Source organism: Myxine glutinosa, chromosome 5 (assembly GCF_964187855.1).
Source record: "Myxine glutinosa chromosome 5, kmMyxGlut1.1, whole genome shotgun sequence".
NCBI lineage: Eukaryota > Metazoa > Chordata > Myxini > Myxiniformes > Myxinidae > Myxine > Myxine glutinosa.
Window position 1 is genome coordinate 116,900,117 of NC_136265.1, and position 26,789 is coordinate 116,926,905.

The following is a 26,789-nucleotide window of genomic DNA, read 5'->3' on the forward strand; positions in this document are numbered from 1 at the left end:
GTGTGTATGAGCTCCTACATGAGCCTGGGACACTTATAATGTGGCATGAATACCTCTTGTGGACACTCGTTTAAATTGAGATGGACAAGGAAGATGTCTGAAGTCTTCGTCGTGATCTGTAAACCACGTGGCCCTGATGGATGGTGTCATTCTTCTAAACTGAAATTGTGCTTCTTCGTGTTCTATCTGCAAATGTTCTCATTCCAGCAGATTGTCTTGAGAGCCATGTCCACATTTAGCATACGTGTTGGACAGGAGGGGGTAACGGGGGTGGGGGAGAGGGTACAATAAAGCATTTGCTGCTTGTACAATAAACTTGTAGTCTGGTGGTTTTATTGGTGGTGGGGATAAGCATTTAGAGTCGAGAGAGCTTCTGGCTATCGGTGGACATCACAGGGCCTTGTGAGTCATCCAAGATGGTTGAGTATTCTGACGACTGTTTCTTATTGTTATTACAGACACTGAAATGGTGTTTGGACTTGGGCATTCATGAGGTGACGGTGTACGCCTTCAGCATTGACAACTTCAAGCGTTCGAAGGAGGAGGTGGATAGTTTGATGGAGCTTGCACGCAATAAATTTTCACGACTCCTCGAAGAAATGTGAGCTCATAAGCTCCGTGCTTATTGATCTTCCCATTATCTAATCTCAGTTTCATAAAAATACCTATGGATTGCTAAAGGAGTGATTTCATATTTGCCCACCTTTTGTTCCTGTCTCATAGACTTGTGTTTTCTTACATGACCGCAGAGACAACTTGAAGAAACACGGTGTGTGTATCCGCGTACTAGGGGATCTGAAACTACTTCCTAAGGACATTCAGGTGCTGATTGCTCATGCAGTTGTTGCGACTCGACATCACAACAAGTGAGAGTTTAATTATGCCAATCCTTTTCATGTTCAAGGGTGGACCCACAGGTAATTCCTCTTCCTCTGTAACTATGTGGGACAGATGCAAGCTGTAGCCGATGTAAGTACAAATGTCCAGACAATTTTTAGATTCGACGTGTTCCGGAAATTAATTGATTGCCATTGTTAGGTGTGGTGGTGGTTCGTGTGCAGCCACCCGTCTGCTGGTTGCATCATTTTTCTGTGGGCGCGTCTGCCGCTGATGCAATGCCTCTCTATAACCAGTTATCTGGTACTCATTTTGCCGACCTCGGAAGGACGACAGGCTGGGTCAACCCCACCTGGCGTTAATTCAACGGGATTCAAACTCAGGACTTTCGGATCCCAAGCCCGCCGCCCTAACCATTAGGCCAACACCAGGTGATCATTGTTAGATGATGGCCTGGGTTTAGCGGATATCCCGGATAGAAGAATTTAGTTTTTACTAATTCTTGCAAGTGGCATCATTTAGGAAGCAGTTTAATATGAGCCATCCACAGCGTTGTATCCATGTTTTATCCTCTGAATACTGAGTGTCGAGTGAAGAAGCAGCACCAACCTTTGGAATGGAATGCTTAAGCCTTTGGAATCTCTCGACCATGGTCGGAATCAAACCGGCAACCTCCCAGAGTTAGAGCGAACACTCTAACTGCTGTGCCACTGAGTCTGGCACAAGCTTTTAAAGATGAAATGTGTTGCAAGGACATTGACGACATCAGTGTTCTTTTGTATGAATTACAAGGATATAAGGAGACGGTGAACTCAGTCTATAGGATTTGTTCATTGGATCCCAACATCATGTGTTATGTGATGAAATGGGAATAACAAACAGACTTGCAAACAGACTTTTTTTTTGTTTTTTTAATACATGGGTCATGGAGGAGCTGAACCAGGAAGGGCGCATGGAGGAGCTGAGATTGTGGATTTGCATGGATGTGCACATGAGGTTGTGATGGGTCACACATTTGCAATACTAAAGGAAGGACGAGACTTTTAACAGGCACACACACTATTCCACAATAGGGACATGAAGGGGACAAATGAATGCAGGTGTGCACTCATGAAGGGGACAAATGAATGCAGGTGTGCACTGCAGGTGGGGGGGGGGGGGGGGGGGGGGGGAGGGGGGACACCATAAGTTATTAATTGCTGTGAAACATTTTCCCTGCTTTAAACAGACAACATTTGCCGCTGTTAAAGCTACACTTTCAAACTTTACAGAAAATGGTCATTGACCATAAATCTGTGTTTCAAAAAACTGGGTTTGTTTCCTGTTTGTCCAAAACGAATTATTAACCATTTTCACACGGATTTTTTGCGAATCTTCGAGAAATTGTGTTCAATAGACAAGGGGTGCGAATTCACTCGGTCGGTCCGAACGTCCCGCTATCTCCTTTATTTTAGATCATACGTCGAAAGTGAACCCTTTCTTTTTCTCAGCAAAATCTTCAGGTAAGTGACACAGATAAATAATAATTTTTTAAATATATATATACTGTTTCAGGTCGTTTTCCATGACGATTTGCATATTATATTGTTGCGGATCCGGGGGTCGGCGCTCCCCTTACCAAGGGGGGGTTAATCCCCTTGTCTTTAAAGCTGGCCGTTCCCCCAACCCTAGAAGTTATAACGCTCCTTCCGGTCAGGAGTAGCCAGGGTGATTGGCCAATAAAGTCCCAAATACCTGAGTACTACCCCTGGCTGTGAAGCAGGGAGGTAACTCCTGCTCGGACTGCGGACAAGATGGAAATTGCCGAGCGGTTTAGCAATCCGAAGCCCGAGCCATTAACAAGAAGACTAACCCGATTCTGACCGGTTCTAATCGTGCCACGTATATTCAATTGAGAAATCACTAAAACGATCGGATGGAGAGGAAACCAAAAGGTAGGAAGAACAGAGATTTATTAATTACGTACAAAATCCCGAAGAGGAAACGAAAGAAGGGCATGTACAAGGGAAGAAGAAGAAGCAGACAGGGCAACCTTATACAGTCTTAATTAACACGCCCAGGACAACACAAACAGACTTACACGAAAGGGGAATAGCAGGAAGGAAGCTCCAAGCAGATGGGCCAGCGTTGGCTCCGGCCCCGGTTCACGCTCCACTCCGGTCCACGCTCCACCTCGGTTCAGGCTCCGGTTCCGTGGCGAAACCCGGCAGGCAGCGCGGTTGGTATTGTCGGCGCGAGCGGACCTTACATGCAGGGGGTTCATATATCGGGGAGGAATTGCGTCGGTGAATCGGGGGAATCGTGACTCGTGACTCGTGACTCTCCACCCACGTCTCTCGTCGTGGATCTCGTTCTCTCGTCACTCTCACTCCAACGGTGTCACTCTCCCCGGCCGACTCTCAGACTCCGATGCTGACTCCCTCTCTGCAGACCGACTCTAAGTAGTCCCACGCGAGCGCTTATATTACGCGCTCGCGTATCAAGCCGCGTGCTTTTAGGACACACCCACCGGTGAGCTCGCCTCGGCCCTGGTTGGTCGCGAGGGCTCACCGACTCCGCTCTTAACAGGGATACGCCTTGCTCCGATAACTCCTCCCCCATTTTCTCCACTCTGACCGCATGGTTAATGGCGTTTGAGCCAGGCAGCGAACGCTGCTGGGCGAGCAGAGGCGCGTAACCCAATTTGGAGAGGGCTAAGCCGCAAAATGAACGGGATTGAAAAAGGGGCCTATGTTATTTGATTAATGCAACGCAGAGTCAAACTATTGGGAACACAGCCTTGACTAAAACACATACGAATGAAATAACTGAAGAAGTTCCTATGGTGTCCTCCGTGTTGCAATATGGACTAACTAGGGTGCGACCTTTGACCTTTACCAAATGGGAATATTTACAGGGAGTTATTTACAAGGAATTATTATTTACAAGTGACGGTTCTGAAAACCGTAACACAGCACCCTCCCTTTCTCCAGGCCCGGCCCGGGCCGTTCCACAAGGGATATCTTTTACCATTAGGTGTGACACTTAGGTGTAGTTACCCCCTCATATTAACCTCACCCTGAGTGCGACATTTTAAAAACTAGATATGTCCCGCCTGCTGCGTTGCATTCTACCTGGCTGACTCATGCCCACAGACTAACCGAATTGCGGAATTATTTTGAAACTAAACATACAGCCGGTGGGGAGCATTATTTACAAGACTACTATTTTGATTATTTACAAACTACACCCAGGACCTGTCTTTTTGGGAAACAAAAGCAGAACTTTTGAAAAGAGGAAAGGTCATGCACTGCACTGTACCGATACACCATACCCACATGCACAGAAATGCACAATCAGATGATAAAATGCACTCAAAAAAAAACAAAAAGCACCACCATGCATGAAAAGCACCAATAAGCACCATCATAATCACAGTCATATACATTTCAAATAATCGAACTGGCGTCTTCTCAGCTGGGCCGATGGCTGCTGGGCCGATGTTTCTTGGCGTTTTGAGGTTCTTGTTACTTGCTGCCTATTTAATAATAAAAGGGCACAACTCGCGTCCACTTTGTTTTTAATTAAGGCCAGCAGGGACCAACTAAGGTGGTCCACCTGCTTGATGCTGGCAGCAAAGGCCCGCTTCCAGCTGAGGTGCCAGGCCCCAAAAACGGGGGGCCATAAGATGCTAGGCCACAACGTGTGGTCCATAAGGTGGGCTCGGCCACAGAACGTGTGGTCCATAGGTGGTGTACCGGTCCAGGCAGGCAAGCAGCGAGGGTGCGGGTGCACAACTGCGACACCTGCACACTTTCCCCTTGGCACACAAAGACCACGGTCCATGAGTGGGGAAGGAAGACAAAGCAGGGTTAGCGGGGTGCAAGGGTGCAAAGGTACACATCAATACAAGGTAATGCAGAGTGAGGTGCACAGGAGAGTGAGCCGAGAAAGCTCATCACTACCGTACGCCCCCCCCCCCCCCCCCCGGTCACCTAATCTACCCTTGCCCCTACCCGTATCTACACAATTTACAAATCCGTCACTAACGTACTGTCTTCCATATCTCCCCTAATACCAAATTCGTCATCAATCCCAATCCCTCATCACTCCCACCTAAGCCAAATTTATCATCAATCTCTCCTAGGGAGGAAGAGATGGAATCACAAACACAATGTCACCCCCATGTCATGATGCGTCTTACATTCCAAATGTCTGCCAAATCGGTGTGGAGCCTTATCACCTCAGGTGAGTGGATGTAGATGGTGCGAAGAGATTTTCTCCTATCTACCTTCTAAATGACATTAACACTTTTACTCTACCCGGGGTCTTTCCCTGCAAAACCATTGGCCATCTTTACACGATGCGGTTCTAGAAACCAATTCCCATTGAACATACTGTGGCGCTCACCAATTTGGGGTCTCACTCCCCCGATTCTACTGCCTGTGCCCTCGCACAATTTCAGGGCTGGGTCGTGTGGCTCCCCTAGCAGGTCTACTTACCTGCGCACCTCCGCCACTGCATTTGCCTCCCGAGCTTACCTGCTCCTCACCCTAACCTACCTGGGGAAGGCTCTCTGGCTCCCTTACCCCACTACCGCCCTCTCTGGCGTCGGGCTACCCGGGTCCGTCCTCCGGATCCTCGGGCCCCATTGAACACTAACTGGCTCCCAGAGCCTACCTGCGGCCTCACCTGGCCGACAGACTAACAGTGGCGGAGTGCCCAACCAACCATTCTCACTAACAGGCCACACGCCCAGCCAATTTCATTTCACTAATGCACCCCTCAAGCAGTACTCTGCTACTCTCGCACCACAGATGCCAATATCCAACCACAATTTACCTACTCCCTCTACATATTTTTAAACTACCCTCCCCGGGTACTCGTGAGGGAGTCCATCCTTCCCCCATCCACTCCTTCGCACCATACACTCCACTCCACGTATTCCACAATACTCACTCCACACCATTCATTCCATACTCCCTTCACTCCATACCATCTATTCCAGACAACCATTCTCCATACACCTGCATTTCACTTGCACACCTTGCAAGTCAATCACTCAATGCACAATCACACACATCCACAATACTCTGCTCAATATCCTTTCACTTCTCCAAACCATTGCCTCAGGCACTCAGATTCTCCCACGCTCACACACTCATCCTTCATGAGCATTGCCCCTCAATTCCTCATTTCAATATGCTCAGCAGCAAGACTCGCATACCAATTCCTCATTCAATAAACCACACCACAAACACACTGCATCATTTAATCTACCTGGTTTTCCCTCTAACTTAGTGCTCTCCGTCTTCCCTTATACTAAGCACTCCCTTGCCGTTATTATCCATCTAAGCTACCTACGTCCCCACTACAGGTATAATGTCGCTACTTAAATCTACAGTTACCTATGGTCATTTTCTAGATTCCTATTCATTATCCTAACCCTCCCGGGCTAGTTTGTACAGCCAATCCCCATAAAACTACTGCTCATGTGCCCCAGAAACGTGAGGCGAATGGTAAAACTACCATTCGCCATCACTATCACTACTACCATCAGTCCATTAAACTATGAGCCTCGGTGCGGGAATTGCATGTTCACAGCTCGGCTTCGAAAAGCCGGCTATATGTGCGGATGGTCAGTCTCCTGTGGTTGGGTCCGCCCGGCATCGATTCTGGGGAGGAGGTTTTGTTGGGCCAAGGCTCCAAGCACCATCCCTACGCAGGGCCTTGCGCTCCCAAGTGCGATGGCCCAGCCTTGCCCGGCCGGAGCACCGCCACCACAAGGGGGCGCCGCTCCGACCCCTTCTCCTTCCCCTCGAACCGGGCTGCCCGCTTTGCCTGGAAAAGCACGGTACAGGGCGGGGCCCGGCCCGAATCGTGCACGGCGCTCCAAGCAGGAGCGACGCGACTACGATTCCGGCTGGCTCCCGCAGCACACAAAGAACATCACGCCCCGAGAGCTCGCGTCGGCTATACGTCGGCCTAAACGCTGCCCCGGTCAGCGTCGATGCTCGACTTGCATGCTCACACGCATACGCGACCCCTTTTACACTCACATTCGCACACCAAATCATCCTCTCGCCTTCCATACACTTCATGCATTCCAGGCATTCCATCATTGCACTTTCTCCTCGTGCATTCTCTTCCCTACTCACACCTACACACTCAGGCGCACTCGTAACGCTCACGCACTCCTCGCGTGCACTCTCCCCCGTTATGTACTCCGTAACCACCACGGGCATGCACTCTTCCGTTACATCCCCTGTAACACTCCCCATCACGCGCTCCACAACCAATTCACTCTCTGTATCACAATCACTCCCACTATCACACTCTGTCGTGCATTCATTCTCACTCTTCGACGCACACTTTTTTCTTACACGCGCGCCATTCGTACCGCACACAAAGGACCTTCCACGAACGCCCGGGTGACGTCGCGATCCCCAGCGTGCGAAAAATCTTTTTACACCATATACAGCCCGACTCACCTTCGGGATCCTCTTCTTCACACGCACCTACAAATCTTTATTGGGATTAAGCACGGCATCATGATGTGAGCATGGACTTTGCACATATTCCATCTCTTTCTCCCGCGAGTGCTTTTCCAAGTCCGTCTCTTCCGCCCCAATTTCCACTATTGGTTCGATTTGAATTTCTTTTTCCATTTGAATTAATTCTTTTTCTTTTTCTGCCGCTGCATATGAATTTTCCCTGTCCAATTCGGCGGCCGTCGGGTTTTTCACACCCCGAGTCGCGATTTCTATCCCGGTCCACCCGGCTGTGCCTTGCTCAACATCGCTCAACCCGCGCTCCTCTAGCCGCGTTACCTTGCCATCACTCGTTGCGTACAAATGGCGTTGCATACAAATGCGACATCTTCGCTCGCCCTGCGCTCAATTTCCTTCCCCATCTTTTTTATTATCTCCCCTCGTTCGTCTATTTTTTTATTCAGTTGGATTAGGAGTAATTCAATGTTAGAAAAAGCTCGCACAGCGGGCTTGGCTGCCGCTGCCACGTGCGAGGCGCCGCCATTTTGTGCACCTGCAACCCCCGCTACCGCATCCTCATTGCCTTCCTCCTCCATCAGTCCCACCTCTTCCCTGGGGTCCTGGGTTGCCTCTAACCCCTCTTCATCTACCCCCACCGGCATCCTATCGCCTTGATTATCCATGGCACGACCTTAATTTGGGTTTTAATAAAAAAAATTGGCCGCTCCTAATTTTTGACCAAATTTTTTCCACAATATAAAAAATTTGGTTCGGGCCCAAATCCCACTCCTGGACACCAATTGTTGCGGCCAATAGCACAATTGGTGTCCAAAATTTGGTCTACTAAATTTGGTCCCAGGTTCCAAATCCCAACTCCTGACTACCAATTGTTACGGATCCAGGGGTCGGCGCTCCCCTTACCAAGGGGGGCGGGGGGGATTAGTCCCCTTGTCTTTTAAGCTGGCCGTCCCCCGATCCTCTGGAAGTTACAACGCTCCTCCGCGGTCGAGATTGGCCAGGGTGATTGGTCAAGATGGATTCCCAAATACCTGCGTGCCAATCCCTCCGCGAAGCAGGGAAATAACTCCCGCTCGAACCACGGACAGGTGGAAATTGCCGAGCGGTTTAGCAATCCGCGATTCGAGCCGTTAGCAAAAAGACTAACCCGATTCTGAGCGGTTCTAATCGTGCCACGTATATTCAATTGAGAAATCACTAAAACGATCGGATGGAGAGGAAACCAAAAGGTAGGAAGAAAAGAGATTTATTAATTACGTACAAAAACCCGAAGAGGAAACGAAAGAAGGGCATGTACAAGGGAAGAAGAAGAAGCAGACAGGGCAACCTTATACAGTCTTAATTAACACACCCAGGACAACACAGACTTACACGAAAGGGGAATAGCAGGAAGGAAGCTCCAAGCAGATGGGCCAGCGTTGGCTCCGGCCCCGGTTCACGCTCCACTCCGGTCCACGCTCCACCTCGGTTCAGGCTCCGGTTCCGTGGTGAAACCCGGCAGGCAGCGCGGTTGGTATTGTCGGCGCGAGCGGACCTTACATGCAGGGGGTTCATATATCGGGGAGGAATTGCGTCCGTGAATCAGGGGAATCGTGACTCGTGACTCTCCACCCGCGTCTCTCGTCGTGGATCTCGTTCTCTCGTCACTCTCACTCCAACGGTGTCACTCTCCCCGGCCGACTCTCAGACTCCGATGCTGACTCCCTCTCTGCAGACCGACTCTAAGTAGTCCCACGCGAGCGCTTATATTACGCGCTCGCGTATCAAGCCGCGTGCTTTTAGGACACACCCACCGGTGAGCTCGCCTCGGCCCTGGTTGGTCACGAGGGCTCACCGACTCTGCCCTTAACAGGGCTATGCCTCGCTCCAATAACTCCTCCCCCTTTTTCTCCACTCTGACCGCATGGTTAATGGCGTTTGAGCCAGGCAGCTAATGCTGCTGGGCGAGCAGAGGCGCGTAACCCAATTTGGAGAGGGCTAAGCCGCAAAATGAACGGGATTGAAAATGGGGCCTATGTTATTTGATTAATGCAACGCAGAGTCAAACTATTGGGAACACAGCCTTGACTAAAACACATACTAATGAAATAACTGAAGAAGTTCCTATGGTGTCCTACGTGTTGCAATATGGACTAACTAGAGTGCGACCTTTGACCGTTACCAAATGGGAATATTTACAGGGAGTTATTTACAAGGGATTATTATTTACAAGTGACGGTTCTGAATACCGTAACAATATATTTAACATCCCATGATGCTTTGGACTGTTCCCGATGTGTACCCCGGTTTAGAATAGGTACACCGTATCTCTGCGTGTCGTAAGAGGCGACTAAAAGGGTTGGCGTCAGGAAGGGCATCCGGCCATAAAAACATTGCCTCAAAAAGAGAACCATGACAATTACAACTACATATGGGCAGGGTACAGCCCGAAGTACCCCATGTAGGACCCCACTCCCTCTCATCAAAACTCAAGGTGGGGAACCCGATCGAAGCAAGGGTGGAAATCACTCCATTTATGATGACGAAACGTCTGATGCCCGACGTGGAGATCGGTTTCTGAGGTTTGGGACATGGAATGGAGGGACTAAGTCCTCTACAATTTGTAGGTGTGATGGAGGTGCTGGCTCGGAATGTAAAGGAGCGTTTACCGTGGGAGTTGTTGTATGCAGATGATCTGGTGTTGATTGCGGAGAGTATGGATGTCGACTGAAGGAGAAGATGAACAAGTGGAAGGAATGTATGGAGACAAAAGGTCTGAAGGTGAATATTGGAAAGACAAAGGTGATGGCAAGTGGTAAAGCATGTGGTGAGGTGGAAAGAACTGGGAAGTGGCCGTGTGCTGTGTGCAGGAAGGGTGTCGGAGAGAACTCCATTAAATGTACAATGTGCGCTGAGTGGGTTCATCAAAAATGTAGTGGTCTGAGAGGGTCATTAACCAGTCTGGCAGCTACATTCAAGTGTAAGGTGTGCACAGAGGGAGCTGCAGATGGAGGAAATGTTGATTTGGATCTTGGAGACGGCGTGAAGCTGGAAGGTGTGAAAACATTTTGCTACCTAGCAGACATGCTGAATGGAGAAGGTGGATCAGACTCGGCAACGGTTGCTGGAGGGAGATGTGCATGGAAGAAGTTTCGGGAACTGAGTGGCGTGCTGATGAGGAGGGGAGTGTCGTTGAAGCTGTGGGGAAAGGTGTATGCTGCATGTGTGAGAAGTGTTATGATTTATGGGAGCGAGACATGGGTAATGAACGTAGAGCAGCAACGAAGGCTGGAAAGGGTGGAAATGCGAATGGTTCGGTGGATGTGTGGAGTATCGTTGAGAGAGAGGAAGACAAATGATGAATTGCGAAAGATGATGGGAATAGAGCCTGTGATGGATGCTGTGAAGAGAAACAGTTTGAGATGGTTTGGTCCTGTGTTGAGGAAGGATGAAAGTGACTGGTTGAGAAGAGTGATGGAAATGAATGTAGAAGGAAGTAGAGGACGGGGAAGACCGAGAAAGTCTTGGCTAAAGGTGGTGGAAGAAGAAATGTGGGCAAGGGGGTTAACAAGGGGAGATGCAGAAAATAGGGCAAAATGGAGAAGATCGTCATGGGGCCCACAAGGCTGACCCCCGCTCTAGCAGGGAAATGGCCTTAAAATGCCTGTTGTTGTTGTTGTTTGTTGATGCTTTGGACTGTAATATATTTTCTTTACTCTACAACACGAGGTGCACCAGCTTCTGGTTTGTAAGTTAGTGTAATTGTTTTTACGGCATAGCCCATAAGGCAAAGCCGTCTAGAACAGTGTTTGTCTTTCCGTATATATGTATGTATGTGTGTATGTCCCCTCAAACATACACCATTCAGAGCTGGGGATATGGTCATATGACAGTGTGATGTGATGTCATGTCAACAATTCACAGGTGGGAGTATTTAATCATTACGTGGTGGACAGCTGACTGCACACACCGCCATTTTGATTTATATGCTGTTCAGGCCGGACGCATCGTTGAATCTGTCATGAATCACAATCTGCATGCTCTACCTTTACGTTTTTCATTCAGTGTGAAACACAAACAAACACATGAAATACATGAAGTAAAACACGTGAAAGTAAGGATCTTTTATAACACTCGATTGTTATCGTGGCTGTGGTTGTTGTTGTTTGTGGTCCGATTCTGTGTCGTTTTATATATTTTTATATTGCTTCGCAAAATATCACGACTGTATATATAATTTTGTATGCCCGTTCCGTGTCCAGCTAAAGGGTTTCTACTGTCGTAGAATAATAAATGTTTCCGTTCAAACTGCTGTGTGAATAAACCATACATTAACGCTACTTCCTCTTCCTCAAACTCACAGAGGCTTTTAGAAATGACAAATTCGTGATTAAACAAACGATTTTTAGAACTGGCAAATTCGTCATGAAACAAACGATTTTTAGAACTGGCAACTTCGTGATTAAACAAAGAATATTAGAACGATCAAATTCGTGATTAAACAAACGATTTTTAGAACTGGCAAATTCGTGCTAAAACAAAGAATATTAGAACGATCAAATTCGTCATGAAACAAACGATTTTTAGAACTGGCAACTTCGTGATTAAACAAAGAATATTAGAACAGGCAAATTCGTGATTAAACAAAGAATATTAGAACAGGCAAATTCGTGATTAAACAAAGAATATTAGAACAGGCAAATTCGTGATTAAACAAAGAATATTAGAACAGGCAAATTCGTGATTAAACAAAGAATATCAGAACAGGCAAATTCGTGATTAAACAAAGAATATTAGAACAGGCAAATTCGTGATTAAACAAAGAATATTAGAACAGGCAAATTCGTGATTAAACAAACGATTTTTAGAACTGACACATTCGTGATTAAACAAACGATTTTTAGAACTGGCAAATTCGTGATTAAACAAAGAATTTTAGAACAGGCAAATTCGTGATTAAACAAAGAATATTAGAACGATCAAATTCGTGATTAAACAAACGAATTTTGGAACTGGCAAATTCGTGATTAAACAAAGAATATTAGAACGATCAAATTCGTGATTAAACAAACGATTTTTAGAACTGGCAAATTCGTGATTAAACAAAGAATATTAGAACGATCAAATTCGTGATTAAACAAACGATTTTTAGAACTGGCAAATTCGTGCTAAAACAAAGAATATTAGAACGATCAAATTCGTCATGAAACAAACGATTTTTAGAACTGGCAACTTCGTGATTAAACAAAGAATATTAGAACAGGCAAATTCGTGATTAAACAAAGAATATTAGAACAGGCAAATTCGTGATTAAACAAAGAATATTAGAACAGGCAAATTCGTGATTAAACAAAGAATATTAGAACAGGCAAATTCGTGATTAAACAAAGAATATCAGAACAGGCAAATTCGTGATTAAACAAAGAATATTAGAACAGGCAAATTCGTGATTAAACAAAGAATATTAGAACAGGCAAATTCGTGATTAAACAAACGATTTTTAGAACTGACACATTCGTGATTAAACAAACGATTTTTAGAACTGGCAAATTCGTGATTAAACAAAGAATTTTAGAACAGGCAAATTCGTGATTAAACAAAGAATATTAGAACGATCAAATTCGTGATTAAACAAACGAATTTTGGAACTGGCAAATTCGTGATTAAACAAAGAATATTAGAACGATCAAATTCGTGATTAAACAAACGATTTTTAGAACTGGCAAATTCGTGATTAAACAAAGAATATTAGAACGATCAAATTCGTCATGAAACAAACGATTTTTAGAACTGGCAAATTCGTGATTAAACAAAGAATATTAGAACGATCAAATTCGTCATGAAACAAACGATTTTTAGAACTGGCAAATTCGTGATTAAACAAAGAATATTAGAACGATCAAATTCGTCATGAAACAAACGATTTTTAGAACATGCAAATTCGTGATTAAACAAAGAATATTAGAACAGGCAAATTCGTGATTAAACAAAGAATATTAGAACAGGCAAATTCGTGTTTAAACAAAGAATATTAGAACAGGCAAATTCGTGATTAAACAAAGAATATTAGAACAGGCAAATTCGTGATTAAACAAAGAATATTAGAACAGGCAAATTCGTGATTAAACAAAGAATATCAGAACAGGCAAATTCGTGATTAAACAAAGAATATTAGAACAGGCAAATTCGTGATTAAACAAAGAATATTAGAACAGGCAAATTCGTGATTAAACAAACGATTTTTAGAACTGACACATTCGTGATTAAACAAACGATTTTTAGAACTGGCAAATTCGTGATTAAACAAAGAATTTTAGAACAGGCAAATTCGTGATTAAACAAAGAATATTAGAACGATCAAATTCGTGATTAAACAAACGATTTTTAGAACTGGCAAATTCGTGATTAAACAAAGAATATTAGAACGATCAAATTCGTGATTAAACAAACGATTTTTAGAACTGGCAAATTCGTGATTAAACAAAGAATATTAGAACGATCAAATTCGTCATGAAACAAACGATTTTTAGAACTGGCAAATTCGTGATTAAACAAAGAATATTAGAACGATCAAATTCGTCATGAAACAAACGATTTTTAGAACTGGCAAATTCGTGATTAAACAAAGAATATTAGAACGATCAAATTCGTCATGAAACAAACGATTTTTAGAACATGCAAATTCGTGATTAAACAAAGAATATTAGAACAGGCAAATTCGTGATTAAACAAAGAATATTAGAACAGGCAAATTCGTGTTTAAACAAAGAATATTAGAACAGGCAAATTCGTGATTAAACAAAGAATATTAGAACAGGCAAATTCGTGATTAAACAAAGAATATTAGAACAGGCAAATTCGTGATTAAACAAAGAATATCAGAACAGGCAAATTCGTGATTAAACAAAGAATATTAGAACAGGCAAATTCGTGATTAAACAAAGAATATTAGAACAGGCAAATTCGTGATTAAACAAACGATTTTTAGAACTGACACATTCGTGATTAAACAAACGATTTTTAGAACTGGCAAATTCGTGATTAAACAAAGAATTTTAGAACAGGCAAATTCGTGATTAAACAAAGAATATTAGAACGATCAAATTCGTGATTAAACAAACGATTTTTAGAACTGGCAAATTCGTGATTAAACAAAGAATATTAGAACGATCAAATTCGTGATTAAACAAACGATTTTTAGAACTGGCAAATTCGTGATTAAACAAAGAATATTAGAACGATCAAATTCGTCATGAAACAAACGATTTTTAGAACTGGCAAATTCGTGATTAAACAAAGAATATTAGAACGATCAAATTCGTCATGAAACAAACGATTTTTAGAACTGGCAAATTCGTGATTAAACAAAGAATATTAGAACGATCAAATTCGTCATGAAACAAACGATTTTTAGAACATGCAAATTCGTGATTAAACAAAGAATATTAGAACAGGCAAATTCGTGATTAAACAAAGAATATTAGAACAGGCAAATTCGTGATTAAACAAACGATTTTTAGAACTGACACATTCGTGATTAAACAAAGAATATTAGAACAGGCAAATTCGTGATAAAACAAAGAATATTAGAACAGGCAAATTCGTGATTAAACAAAGAATATTAGAACAGGCAAATTCGTGATTAAACAAAGAATATTAGAACAGGCAAATTCGTGATTAAACAAACGATTTTTAGAACTGACACATTCGTGATTAAACAAACGATTTTTAGAACTGGCAAATTCGTGATTAAACAAACGATTTTTAGAACTGGCAAATTCGTGATTAAACAAACGATTTTTAGAACTGGCAAATTCGTGATTAAACAAACGATTTTTAGAACTGGCAAATTCGTGATTAAACAAACGATTTTTAGAACTGGCAAATTCGTGATTAAACAAACGATTTTTAGAACTGGCACATTCGTGATGAAACAAACGATTTTTAGAACTGGCAAATACGTGATTAAACAAACGATTTTTAGAACTGACAACTTCCTGATTAAACAAACGATTTTTAGAACTGGCAAATTCGTGATTAAACAAACGATTTTTAGAACTGGCAAATTCGTGATTAAACAAACGATTTTTAGAACTGACAACTTCGTGATTAAACAAACGATTTTTAGAACTGGCAAATTCGTGATTAAACAAACGATTTTTACAACTGGCAAATTCGTGATTAAACAAACGATTTTTAGAACTGACACATTCGTGATTAAACAAACGATTTTTAGAACTGGCAAATTTGTGATTAAACAAACGATTTTTAGAACAGGCAAATACGTGATTAAACAAACGATTTTTAGAACTGACACATTCGTGATAAAACAAACGATTTTTAGAACTGGCAAATTTGTGATTAAACAAACGATTTTTAGAACAGGCAAATACATGATTAAACATACGATTTTTAGAACTGGCAAATTCGTGATTAAACATACGATTTTTAGAACTGACACATTCGTGATTAAACAAACGATTTTTAGAACTGACAAATTCGTGAATAAACAAACGATTTTTAGAACTGGCAAATTCGTGATTAAACAAACGATTTTTAGAACTGACAAATTTGTGATTAAACAAACGATTTTTTGAACTGGCAAATTCGTGATTAAACAAACGATTTTTAGAACTGACAAATTCGTGATTAAACAAACGATTTTTAGAACTGACAAATTCGTGATTAAACAAACGATTTTTAGAACTGACAAATTCGTGAATAAACAAACGATTTTTAGAACTGACAAATTCGTGATTAAACAAACGATTTTTAGAACTGGCAAATTCGTGATTAAACAAAGAATATTACAACAGGCAAATTCGTGATTAAACAAACGATTTTTAGAACTGACAAATTCGTGATTAAACAAACGATTTTTAGAACTGACAAATTCGTGACTAAACAAAGAATTTTAGAACGGGCAAATTCGTGATTAAACAAAGAATATTAGAACTGGAAAATTCGTGATTAAAGAAACGATTTTTAGAACTGGCAAATTCGTGATTAAACAAACGATTTTTAGAACTGACAACTTCGTGATTAAACAAACGATTTTTAGAACTGACAAATCCGTGATTAAACAAAGAATTTTAGAACTGACAACTTCGTGATTAGACAAATGATTTTTAGAACTGGCAATTTCGTGATTCAACAAAGGATTTTAGAACTGACAACCTCGTGATTAAACGAAGAATTTTAGAACTGACAACTTCGTGACTAAACAAACGATTTTTAGAACTGACAAATTCGTGATTAAACAAAGAATTTTAGAACGATCAAATTTGTCATTAAACAAACGATTTTTAGAACTGACAACCTCGTGATTAAACAAACGATTTTTAGAACTGGAAAATTCGTGATTAAACAAACGATTTTTAGAACTGACAACTTCGTGATTAAACAAACGATTTTTAGAACTGACAACTTCATGATTCAACAAAGAATTTTAGAACTGACAACTTCGTGATTAAACAAACGATTTTTAGAACTGGCAAATTCGTGATTAAACAAACGATTTTTAGAACTGGCAAATTCGTGATTAAACAAAGAATTTTAGAACTGACAACCTCGTGATTAAACAAACGATTTTTAGAATTGGAAAATTCGTGATTAAACAAACGATTTTTAGAACTGACAACTTCGTGATGAAACAAACGATTTTTAGAACTGGCAAATCCGCGATTAAACAAAGAATTTTAGAACTGACAACTTCATGATTAGACAAACGATTTTTAGAACTGGCAATTTCGTGATTCAACAAAGAATTTTAGAACTGACAACCTCGTGATTAAACAAAGAATTTTAGAACTGACAACTTCGTGATTAAACAAACGATTTTTAGAACTGACAACTTCGTGATTAAACAAAGAATATTAGAACGATCAAATTCGTGATTAAACAAACGATTTTTAGAACTGGCAAATTCGTGCTAAAACAAAGAATATTAGAACGATCAAATTCGTCATGAAACAAACGATTTTTAGAACTGGCAACTTCGTGATTAAACAAAGAATATTAGAACAGGCAAATTCGTGATTAAACAAAGAATATTAGAACAGGCAAATTCGTGATTAAACAAAGAATATTAGAACAGGCAAATTCGTGATTAAACAAAGAATATTAGAACAGGCAAATTCGTGATTAAACAAAGAATATCAGAACAGGCAAATTCGTGATTAAACAAAGAATATTAGAACAGGCAAATTCGTGATTAAACAAAGAATATTAGAACAGGCAAATTCGTGATTAAACAAAGAATATTAGAACAGGCAAATTCGTGATTAAACAAACGATTTTTAGAACTGACACATTCGTGATTAAACAAACGATTTTTAGAACTGGCAAATTCGTGATTAAACAAAGAATTTTAGAACAGGCAAATTCGTGATTAAACAAAGAATATTAGAACGATCAAATTCGTGATTAAACAAACGAATTTTGGAACTGGCAAATTCGTGATTAAACAAAGAATATTAGAACGATCAAATTCGTGATTAAACAAACGATTTTTAGAACTGGCAAATTCGTGATTAAACAAAGAATATTAGAACGATCAAATTCGTCATGAAACAAACGATTTTTAGAACTGGCAAATTCGTGATTAAACAAAGAATATTAGAACGATCAAATTCGTCATGAAACAAACGATATTTAGAACTGGCAAATTCGTGATTAAACAAAGAATATTAGAACGATCAAATTCGTCATGAAACAAACGATTTTTAGAACATGCAAATTCGTGATTAAACAAAGAATATTAGAACAGGCAAATTCGTGATTAAACAAAGAATATTAGAACAGGCAAATTCGTGTTTAAACAAAGAATATTAGAACAGGCAAATTCGTGATTAAACAAAGAATATTAGAACAGGCAAATTCGTGATTAAACAAAGAATATTAGAACAGGCAAATTCGTGATTAAACAAAGAATATTAGAACAGGCAAATTCGTGATTAAACAAAGAATATCAGAACAGGCAAATTCGTGATTAAACAAAGAATATTAGAACAGGCAAATTCGTGATTAAACAAAGAATATTAGAACAGGCAAATTCGTGATTAAACAAACGATTTTTAGAACTGACACATTCGTGATTAAACAAACGATTTTTAGAACTGGCAAATTCGTGATTAAACAAAGAATTTTAGAACAGGCAAATTCGTGATTAAACAAAGAATATTAGAACGATCAAATTCGTGATTAAACAAACGATTTTTAGAACTGGCAAATTCGTGATTAAACAAAGAATATTAGAACGATCAAATTCGTGATTAAACAAACGATTTTTAGAACTGGCAAATTCGTGATTAAACAAAGAATATTAGAACGATCAAATTCGTCATGAAACAAACGATTTTTAGAACTGGCAAATTCGTGATTAAACAAAGAATATTAGAACGATCAAATTCGTCATGAAACAAACGATTTTTAGAACATGCAAATTCGTGATTAAACAAAGAATATTAGAACAGGCAAATTCGTGATTAAACAAAGAATATTAGAACAGGCAAATTCGTGATTAAACAAACGATTTTTAGAACTGACACATTCGTGATTAAACAAAGAATATTAGAACAGGCAAATTCGTGATAAAACAAAGAATATTAGAACAGGCAAATTCGTGATTAAACAAAGAATATTAGAACAGGCAAATTCGTGATTAAACAAAGAATATTAGAACAGGCAAATTCGTGATTAAACAAACGATTTTTAGAACTGACACATTCGTGATTAAACAAACGATTTTTAGAACTGGCAAATTCGTGATTAAACAAACGATTTTTAGAACTGGCAAATTCGTGATTAAACAAACGATTTTTAGAACTGGCAAATTCGTGATTAAACAAACGATTTTTAGAACTGGCAAATTCGTGATTAAACAAACGATTTTTAGAACTGGCAAATTCGTGATTAAACAAACGATTTTTAGAACTGGCACATTCGTGATGAAACAAACGATTTTTAGAACTGGCAAATACGTGATTAAACAAACGATTTTTAGAACTGACAACTTCCTGATTAAACAAACGATTTTTAGAACTGGCAAATTCGTGATTAAACAAACGATTTTTAGAATTGGCAAATTCGTTATTAAACAAACGATTTTTAGAACTGACAACTTCGTGATTAAACAAACGATTTTTAGAACTGGCAAATTCGTGATTAAACAAACGATTTTTACAACTGGCAAATTCGTGATTAAACAAACGATTTTTAGAACTGACACATTCGTGATTAAACAAACGATTTTTAGAACTGGCAAATTTGTGATTAAACAAACGATTTTTAGAACAGGCAAATACGTGATTAAACAAACGATTTTTAGAACTGACACATTCGTGATAAAACAAACGATTTTTAGAACTGGCAAATTTGTGATTAAACAAACGATTTTTAGAACAGGCAAATACATGATTAAACATACGATTTTTAGAACTGGCAAATTCGTGATTAAACATACGATTTTTAGAACTGACACATTCGTGATTAAACAAACGATTTTTAGAACTGACAAATTCGTGAATAAACAAACGATTTTTAGAACTGGCAAATTCGTGATTAAACAAACGATTTTTAGAACTGACAAATTTGTGATTAAACAAACGATTTTTTGAACTGGCAAATTCGTGATTAAACAAACGATTTTTAGAACTGACAAATTCGTGATTAAACAAACGATTTTTAGAACTGACAAATTCGTGATTAAACAAACGATTTTTAGAACTGACAAATTCGTGAATAAACAAACGATTTTTAGAACTGACAAATTCGTGATTAAACAAACGATTTTTAGAACTGGCAAATTCGTGATTAAACAAAGAATATTACAACAGGCAAATTCGTGATTAAACAAACGATTTTTAGAACTGACAAATTCGTGATTAAACAAACGATTTTGAGAACTGACAAATTCGTGACTAAACAAAGAATTTTAGAACGGGCAAATTCGTGATTAAACAAAGAATATTAGAACTGGAAAATTCGTGATTAAAGAAACGATTTTTAGAACTGGCAAATTCGTGATTAAACAAACGATTTTTAGAACTGACAACTTCGTGATTAAACAAACGATTTTTAGAACTGACAAATCCGTGATTAAACAAAGAATTTTAGAACTGACAACTTCGTGATTAGACAAATGATTTTTAGAACTGGCAATTTCGTGATTCAACAAAGGATTTTAGAACTGACAACCTCGTGATTAAACGAAGAATTTTAGAACTGACAACTTCGTGACTAAACAAACGATTTTTAGAACTGACAAATTCGTGATTAAACAAAGAATTTTAGAACGATCAAATTTGTCATTAAACAAACGATTTTTAGAACTGACAACCTCGTGATTAAACAAACGATTTTTAGAACTGGAAAATTCGTGATTAAACAAACGATTTTTAGAACTGACAACTTCGTGATTAAACAAACGATTTTTAGAACTGACAACTTCATGATTCAACAAAGAATTTTAGAACTGACAACTTCGTGATTAAACAAACGATTTTTAGAACTGGCAAATTCGTGATTAAACAAACGATTTTTAGAACTGGCAAATTCGTGATTAAACAAAGAATTTTAGAACTGACAACCTCGTGATTAAACAAACGATTTTTAGAATTGGAAAATTCGTGATTAAACAAACGATTTTTAGAACTGACAACTTCGTGATGAAACAAACGATTTTTAGAACTGGCAAATCCGCGATTAAACAAAGAATTTTAGAACTGACAACTTCATGATTAGACAAACGATTTTTAGAACTGGCAATTTCGTGATTCAACAAAGAATTTTAGAACTGACAACCTCGTGATTAAACAAAGAATTTTAGAACTGACAACTTCGTGATTAAACAAACGATTTTTAGAACTGACAACTTCGTGATTAAACAAAGAATTTTAGAACTGACAACTTCGTGATTAAACAAACGATTTTTAGAACTGGCAACTTCGTGATTCAACAAAGAATTTTAGAACTGACAACCTCGTGATTAAACAAAGAATTTTAGAACTGACAACTTCGTGATTAAACAAACGATTTTTAGAACTGGCAATTTTGTGATTCAACAAAGAATTTTAGAACTGACAACTTCGTGATTAAACAAACGATTTTTAGAACTGGCAATTTCGTGATTCAACAAAGAATTTTAGAACTGACAACCTCGTGATTAAACAAAGAATTTTAGAACTGACAACTTCGTGATTAAACAAACGATTTTTAGAACTGACAACTTCGTGATTAAACAAAGAATTTTAGAACTGACAACTTCGTGATTAAACAAACGATTTTTAGAACTGACAACCTCGTGATTAAACAAAGAATTTTAGAACTGGCAAATACGTGATTAAACAAATAATATTAGAACTGACAAATTCGTGATTAAACAAATAATATTAGAACTGACAACTTCGTGATTAAACAAACGATTTTTAGAACTGGCAAATTCGTCATTAAGGGTGTAGTACTGGTGACAAATTGAGAAAACTACATCGGTACCTTTGAGAGGCCTTTACACAAAAACAAAGTCAAGTTAATATCTGATTTTCAGTTTTTCTTGAAAGATATAATCTTGGCTTTAACTCAGACCAGTTTCAACGCTTCTTTGTCATATTACATGCATATAATTTGCATAAATTAGACCGTCAATAAAAAACAAGGAAAAACAAAGAACACATTTCTACTTCTATCTTCTGTGTCACCTATCATTCTTTTCACACAAAACTTGGTACATGTATTATACATGTGTTACTCTACTACCTGATGAGAGGATTTTGTGAAATTATGTCAAATGTTCACTAATTAGCTAATTATGCCAATTACCAGATAAAACTTGGTTGTCCTTCAATAAATCCACAATGGCTACTCCTATAAACAAAAGCCTTCATCATTTTAAAGGAAGTGATATTCTGAATATCCTGTCCAAATTTCAGCCCAAAAGAATGATGCAAATTTAAAGTTATAACAAATTTCATGCAAAATATTATATTTCTTGTAAATTGCATGTAAAGATAACAATAATTAGGGGTACTTCTATGACCTCTAATAGCATGGTTCTTGTTTATAAGACTATAAGGAAACTGTTCAGCTAAAAAAATAAATAAAAAAAATCACCTGTTCACCAGTACTACACCCTTAAACAAACGATTTTTAGAACTGGCAAATTCGTGATTAAACAAACGATTTTTAGAACTGACAAATTCGTCATTAAACAAAGAATATTAGAACTGGCAAATTCTTGATTCGACAAAGATTTTTTTTACGGCGTAGATGTTTGGTTCTTGTATTTACAGCGTTTGTCTCTCCGTATGTATGTATGGTCCGCACATATTTATCCTACATGTTGGGTGAGTTTTATACCCACAATTAGCTTTCTGAAAGGTGGAATGTAATGCCATTTGGCTTTGCCAGTTATGTTTCTTTCAACACCCTTTCGGGAACGTTCATATACTACGTCATATACCTGGTTGGGGCAAATTATCACACTTGATTGGGGGGAACTGAAATTATGACAACAGGGTGATGATATATGATGGGGAAGAGTGCATGCCCCCAGATCATATGTAATTAAAACTTTGATTAAGGGCAGAACACCATCAGTCCACCCTTAGTGTGAACCTAAAGTGGCTTGGGGAGGGCAGAGGAAGGGGAGAGCAGCAGTTGCAAGGCCTGATATAGTGATATAAGCTTCTATAAAATGGAGGGAATAGCAAATACCAAAACTGGAGAATTCAGTTTTGAGTTTGTATACCTGATTTGATTTGTGATTGTTATGTAGTTAAACCAAACCTAGATCCCAGGTTCAGATCCCATCTGCTGTATTGATTTGTCCATTGTCTACTGATGTTCTTGTACTTCATCTCAGATGTCCCTAATACCATTGTCCTACATATGTACAAGCTTTTCCCTGAACCAATGATGGTCAGGAAATGAAAACCGCTTCATGTATGGACTGCCTCGTTCCAAGCCCTGACATTCTCGCCATGGCCTGCTAATGATGACGAGCACTGCTCCGCTGTGGTTTCCTTTCCCAGGTGTTTTCTCAACGTCTGCTTTGCTTACACGTCACGGCACGAAATCACGGACGCTGTGCGTGAGATGGCGTGGGGTGTTGAGCAAGGCCTCATTCTACCAAGGTAAAATAAGACGTATTTGGGCTTATCTACGGTAATGGGGTATATTTGTGTTACATGGAGGACAAAAAATGAAGTTGATGAGCAGATTCTCATTTTTACATATTTCATTCTTTAGAGTGCACACTATCCAAAACTATAAAGATAAGGATAACCTTTTGTTTATAATAAATTATGTCGGCAGAGATAGCTCACGCTTCAGGCATGGTAACGCTATGAACGGGGACAGACAAAAGGCACAAGAATAGCAATAAAAAATACAGAGATAGCACCTCTTTGAGTTTGACATGTCTCAGTGTGTCATTTCAGTATGATTAAACTCCATGTGTTGAAAATACATACTTTTCCTGGGGGTGAAATACCAAAAGTTTTGTCAGTGACAAATATTCTGAACTTATTGTCCCACATTAATTTTTTTTTTTTTAACCAAATACTCATTGAACACCTTTAAAATACATCATAATACAGCTTTGCAATCCATCAGTCATGTATACCTTAAATTTATCAAAATCTAGAGACTTTCTGTTGAACTGGATCTGCATAAATCTTCCTGCCATAATATTGAACATATGGTAATGTTGGCAACGGGGACAGACTTTCTTTACTAATACCATCTGACTGATGTTACCATACACATTTTATGTATCTTTAATGAAAAGACTGTCAAAGAAAGTAAAACCACATGTTTTTAATGAAATACAAAATCAAACTTTTCCCTTTATATATGTTGTTTTGTAAATTATAGTAATGTTGGTAATGGGGACAGACATTCCCATCAAAACCCAATTAATTGATTTATTCATGGAACTTCTGTCTTGTTTTTTTAAAACTTAAACCACTGAAAAAGCTAAGTAACAAATGTTATACATAGCTGCATATCATACTTTGCTAATAAACTCTTCTTTCTTATCACATTGTTAATGTTGGTAACAAGGACAGACACTTCTGACCAAACATGGGAGAAAGTGCTCCTTTTTTCATCCTTGTGTCTTGAACATACGTCTTGTACGTCTCGGACAGGGAGCGATGAAGGACGTGCTTTGGAGTATTGTTTGCATTGACAGACTTTTTGTTGGGCATTATGGTTGAAATGTCTGGCCTTTCAAAGAAGTTCGCTATGTGTTGTGTGGTGGTAGTGTCTGTGGCATCACACCTCCTATTCCTCATCTCTGGGTTTACAGACTTTCTTCTTCGCAGATTTTGATACTTCAGGATTGTCTTGTATGAAAGGCTCATTGTGCGTGATAAGTGTGCCTTCATTCCATGTTGCTTGTCGAGGCCAGAGGAAAGCTGCCAGAGGAAATACTGCCGCCTTTTACCCTTCATTGACATGCATGTACGACGAACTCCTTCCAAGACCTTTTCATTTCTCTGCTCAAGTCTTATTCCTCGTGATTTCAGAGCTGCTGCTCTCCTGGGGCTGGCACTTGATATTAACACCTCCACCATGTCCACGTACTTTGATGTGCTTGCTGGCATTTTTGACCTTAGCCGGTAAGCAGCTTGCCGCCTTGCACCTGGAGAATATCGGTAATGCGCTGCATCTGATGTGCCTGCAACATCTTCGACATCTTCAGGTTGTGTTGCTGTTTTCTCTTCATTCCACATGTCCTCTCTTTTCTGTCTCTTCTTTGCATTGTCCTTCTCCCTTATTCTCCTCTTCTTCTGTACACTCAGCTTGGCCCGCTGTTCCCGTTTCCTCATCTTCCAGTAATCCCTTTTCTGCCTCTTCTTTGCCTCTCCTGCACGTGTACATGGCTGAGTCTGAGAGGCTGCAGTAATGACTGATGCTGCTTCATTTTTTCTCTGTCTAAGTCTCTGCATGTGAAGCCTTGCCATTTCATTGTTCCTCTGTCTTTGTTGTTCCGTTTGATTTTTTCTGTAGAGCTGTGTGCGCGTAGTTTCAACCAGTCTGTGGAGACGATATTCTTCTGGTCTATTCTTCAGTCGTTGACGATAAGTCCGCATCTCTTGCGCTCTGTCTTTAACTGGTGCATTTGTTATATCACCTAATGGGTGCTTCTGTATCGCTCGATTAAATGACCTCAGTCGAATTTGCAGTGCCATCACTCTGGTGGAAAAAAATAAAGCAATAAACAAAATTGTACACATTTTACAAGTTGTCTTTGTTTTTATTTTCATTTCATGTAATTTCTTTCCACGTGATTTGTTTTTTATCTTGATTTCATTCTTTTTTTTTAGAGAGATCTGTCATCACAAAAAGTATTTTTAAGTGACCAACGAGACATATACATGTATCCATAATGTTGCTTTCGGCTGCAAAATAAATAAGGTCACATTTCAATGTATGGAACTGCAGTGAACATAAATTTTCATTCCTGGAATAACTAACGCATACACGTAATGCATGATTATTAATAATAATAAACCTAAGGTATCCTACATCGTAGCTGAAGAAAAGGTGTAGAGGAATAGGATGATTCTACTGATGATTTACTGTCAAAGCAGAAGTATAAACTTTTGATGTGACAAACAATTTGCACTTAATGCCCGATTTTGAAACTTAAAATGCGCATCCGATGTTGTAAAAATCATCCCCATCATTTACATTGCTAATGAAACCGATTTATCGCATTATTTCAAAGATGTCCCCCCCACCCCCCCCCCCCCCACTCATTACCGTAATCATTGCATGGTACACATATTATCAGCTATTGACTGATGCAGCAAGTCACGTCTGCTATTTCAACCAACAATAGAAACTTCATTCACGTTCGCAACAAAGACAAACTCCGCTCGGCTGTCCCCGTTCGAACGTACACACACACAACACACATCGTTTCTGTCCACATGGCGTTCTATCGAGAAATGCACTGACACTCGGGTACAAAATCGTTACTAAAATAGGTCACAAAATGCAATTATACATACCTTTCTCAATATGTTGGTGTGTAGAAACCAAATACCTTTAAAATCTTGCCGCAAACGAAGAACAGAATACTCGTTCGTATCTGATGTTGCGTTCGTAACTTTGAGGACCGATCACGCGTTTGACGGCGTAACTTAAAACCAAAAAAAATTGTGTGACAATGACGTCCTTTTAGACATACCTGGAAGTCAAGACCGATCCGATCACGCAAGAAGAAGAAGATTTTCCCGCACAGGAACTTGAAACGGCCAATTTTCATTTTGTTACGAACGTAGAAAAATCGGGGACAGAATGCAATTCTACATTTTGCGATCGTTTTGTTCGCAAACGATCATCTCTTCACGCAAAAAACATCTACAGCATAATGAAGCTGGTGTTCTACACAATTGTAAGAACTTGAAAATATGAATTAAAATTAACAACAAATCAGTGAAAACCTATCTTTCACGTTCGTAATTTCGGGGACAG

At 39.6% G+C, this 26,789-nt stretch overlaps 1 protein-coding gene across 8 annotated transcripts in view; it reads left to right on the plus strand.

The window, feature by feature from the left end:
* The window catches only part of DHDDS (dehydrodolichyl diphosphate synthase subunit), a 66,590-nt gene that overhangs the window by 30,491 nt on the left and 9,310 nt on the right, over positions 1 to 26,789 (plus strand). For all 8 annotated transcript variants that reach the window (XM_068116473.2, XM_068116477.2, XM_068116472.2 and 5 more), the window contains 3 exons: positions 459 to 601; positions 750 to 866; positions 23,333 to 23,434. In XM_068116473.2, the coding sequence (XP_067972574.2) occupies positions 459 to 601; positions 750 to 866; positions 23,333 to 23,434 (362 nt within the window). The remainder of the gene's footprint in view (positions 1 to 458; positions 602 to 749; positions 867 to 23,332; positions 23,435 to 26,789) is intronic.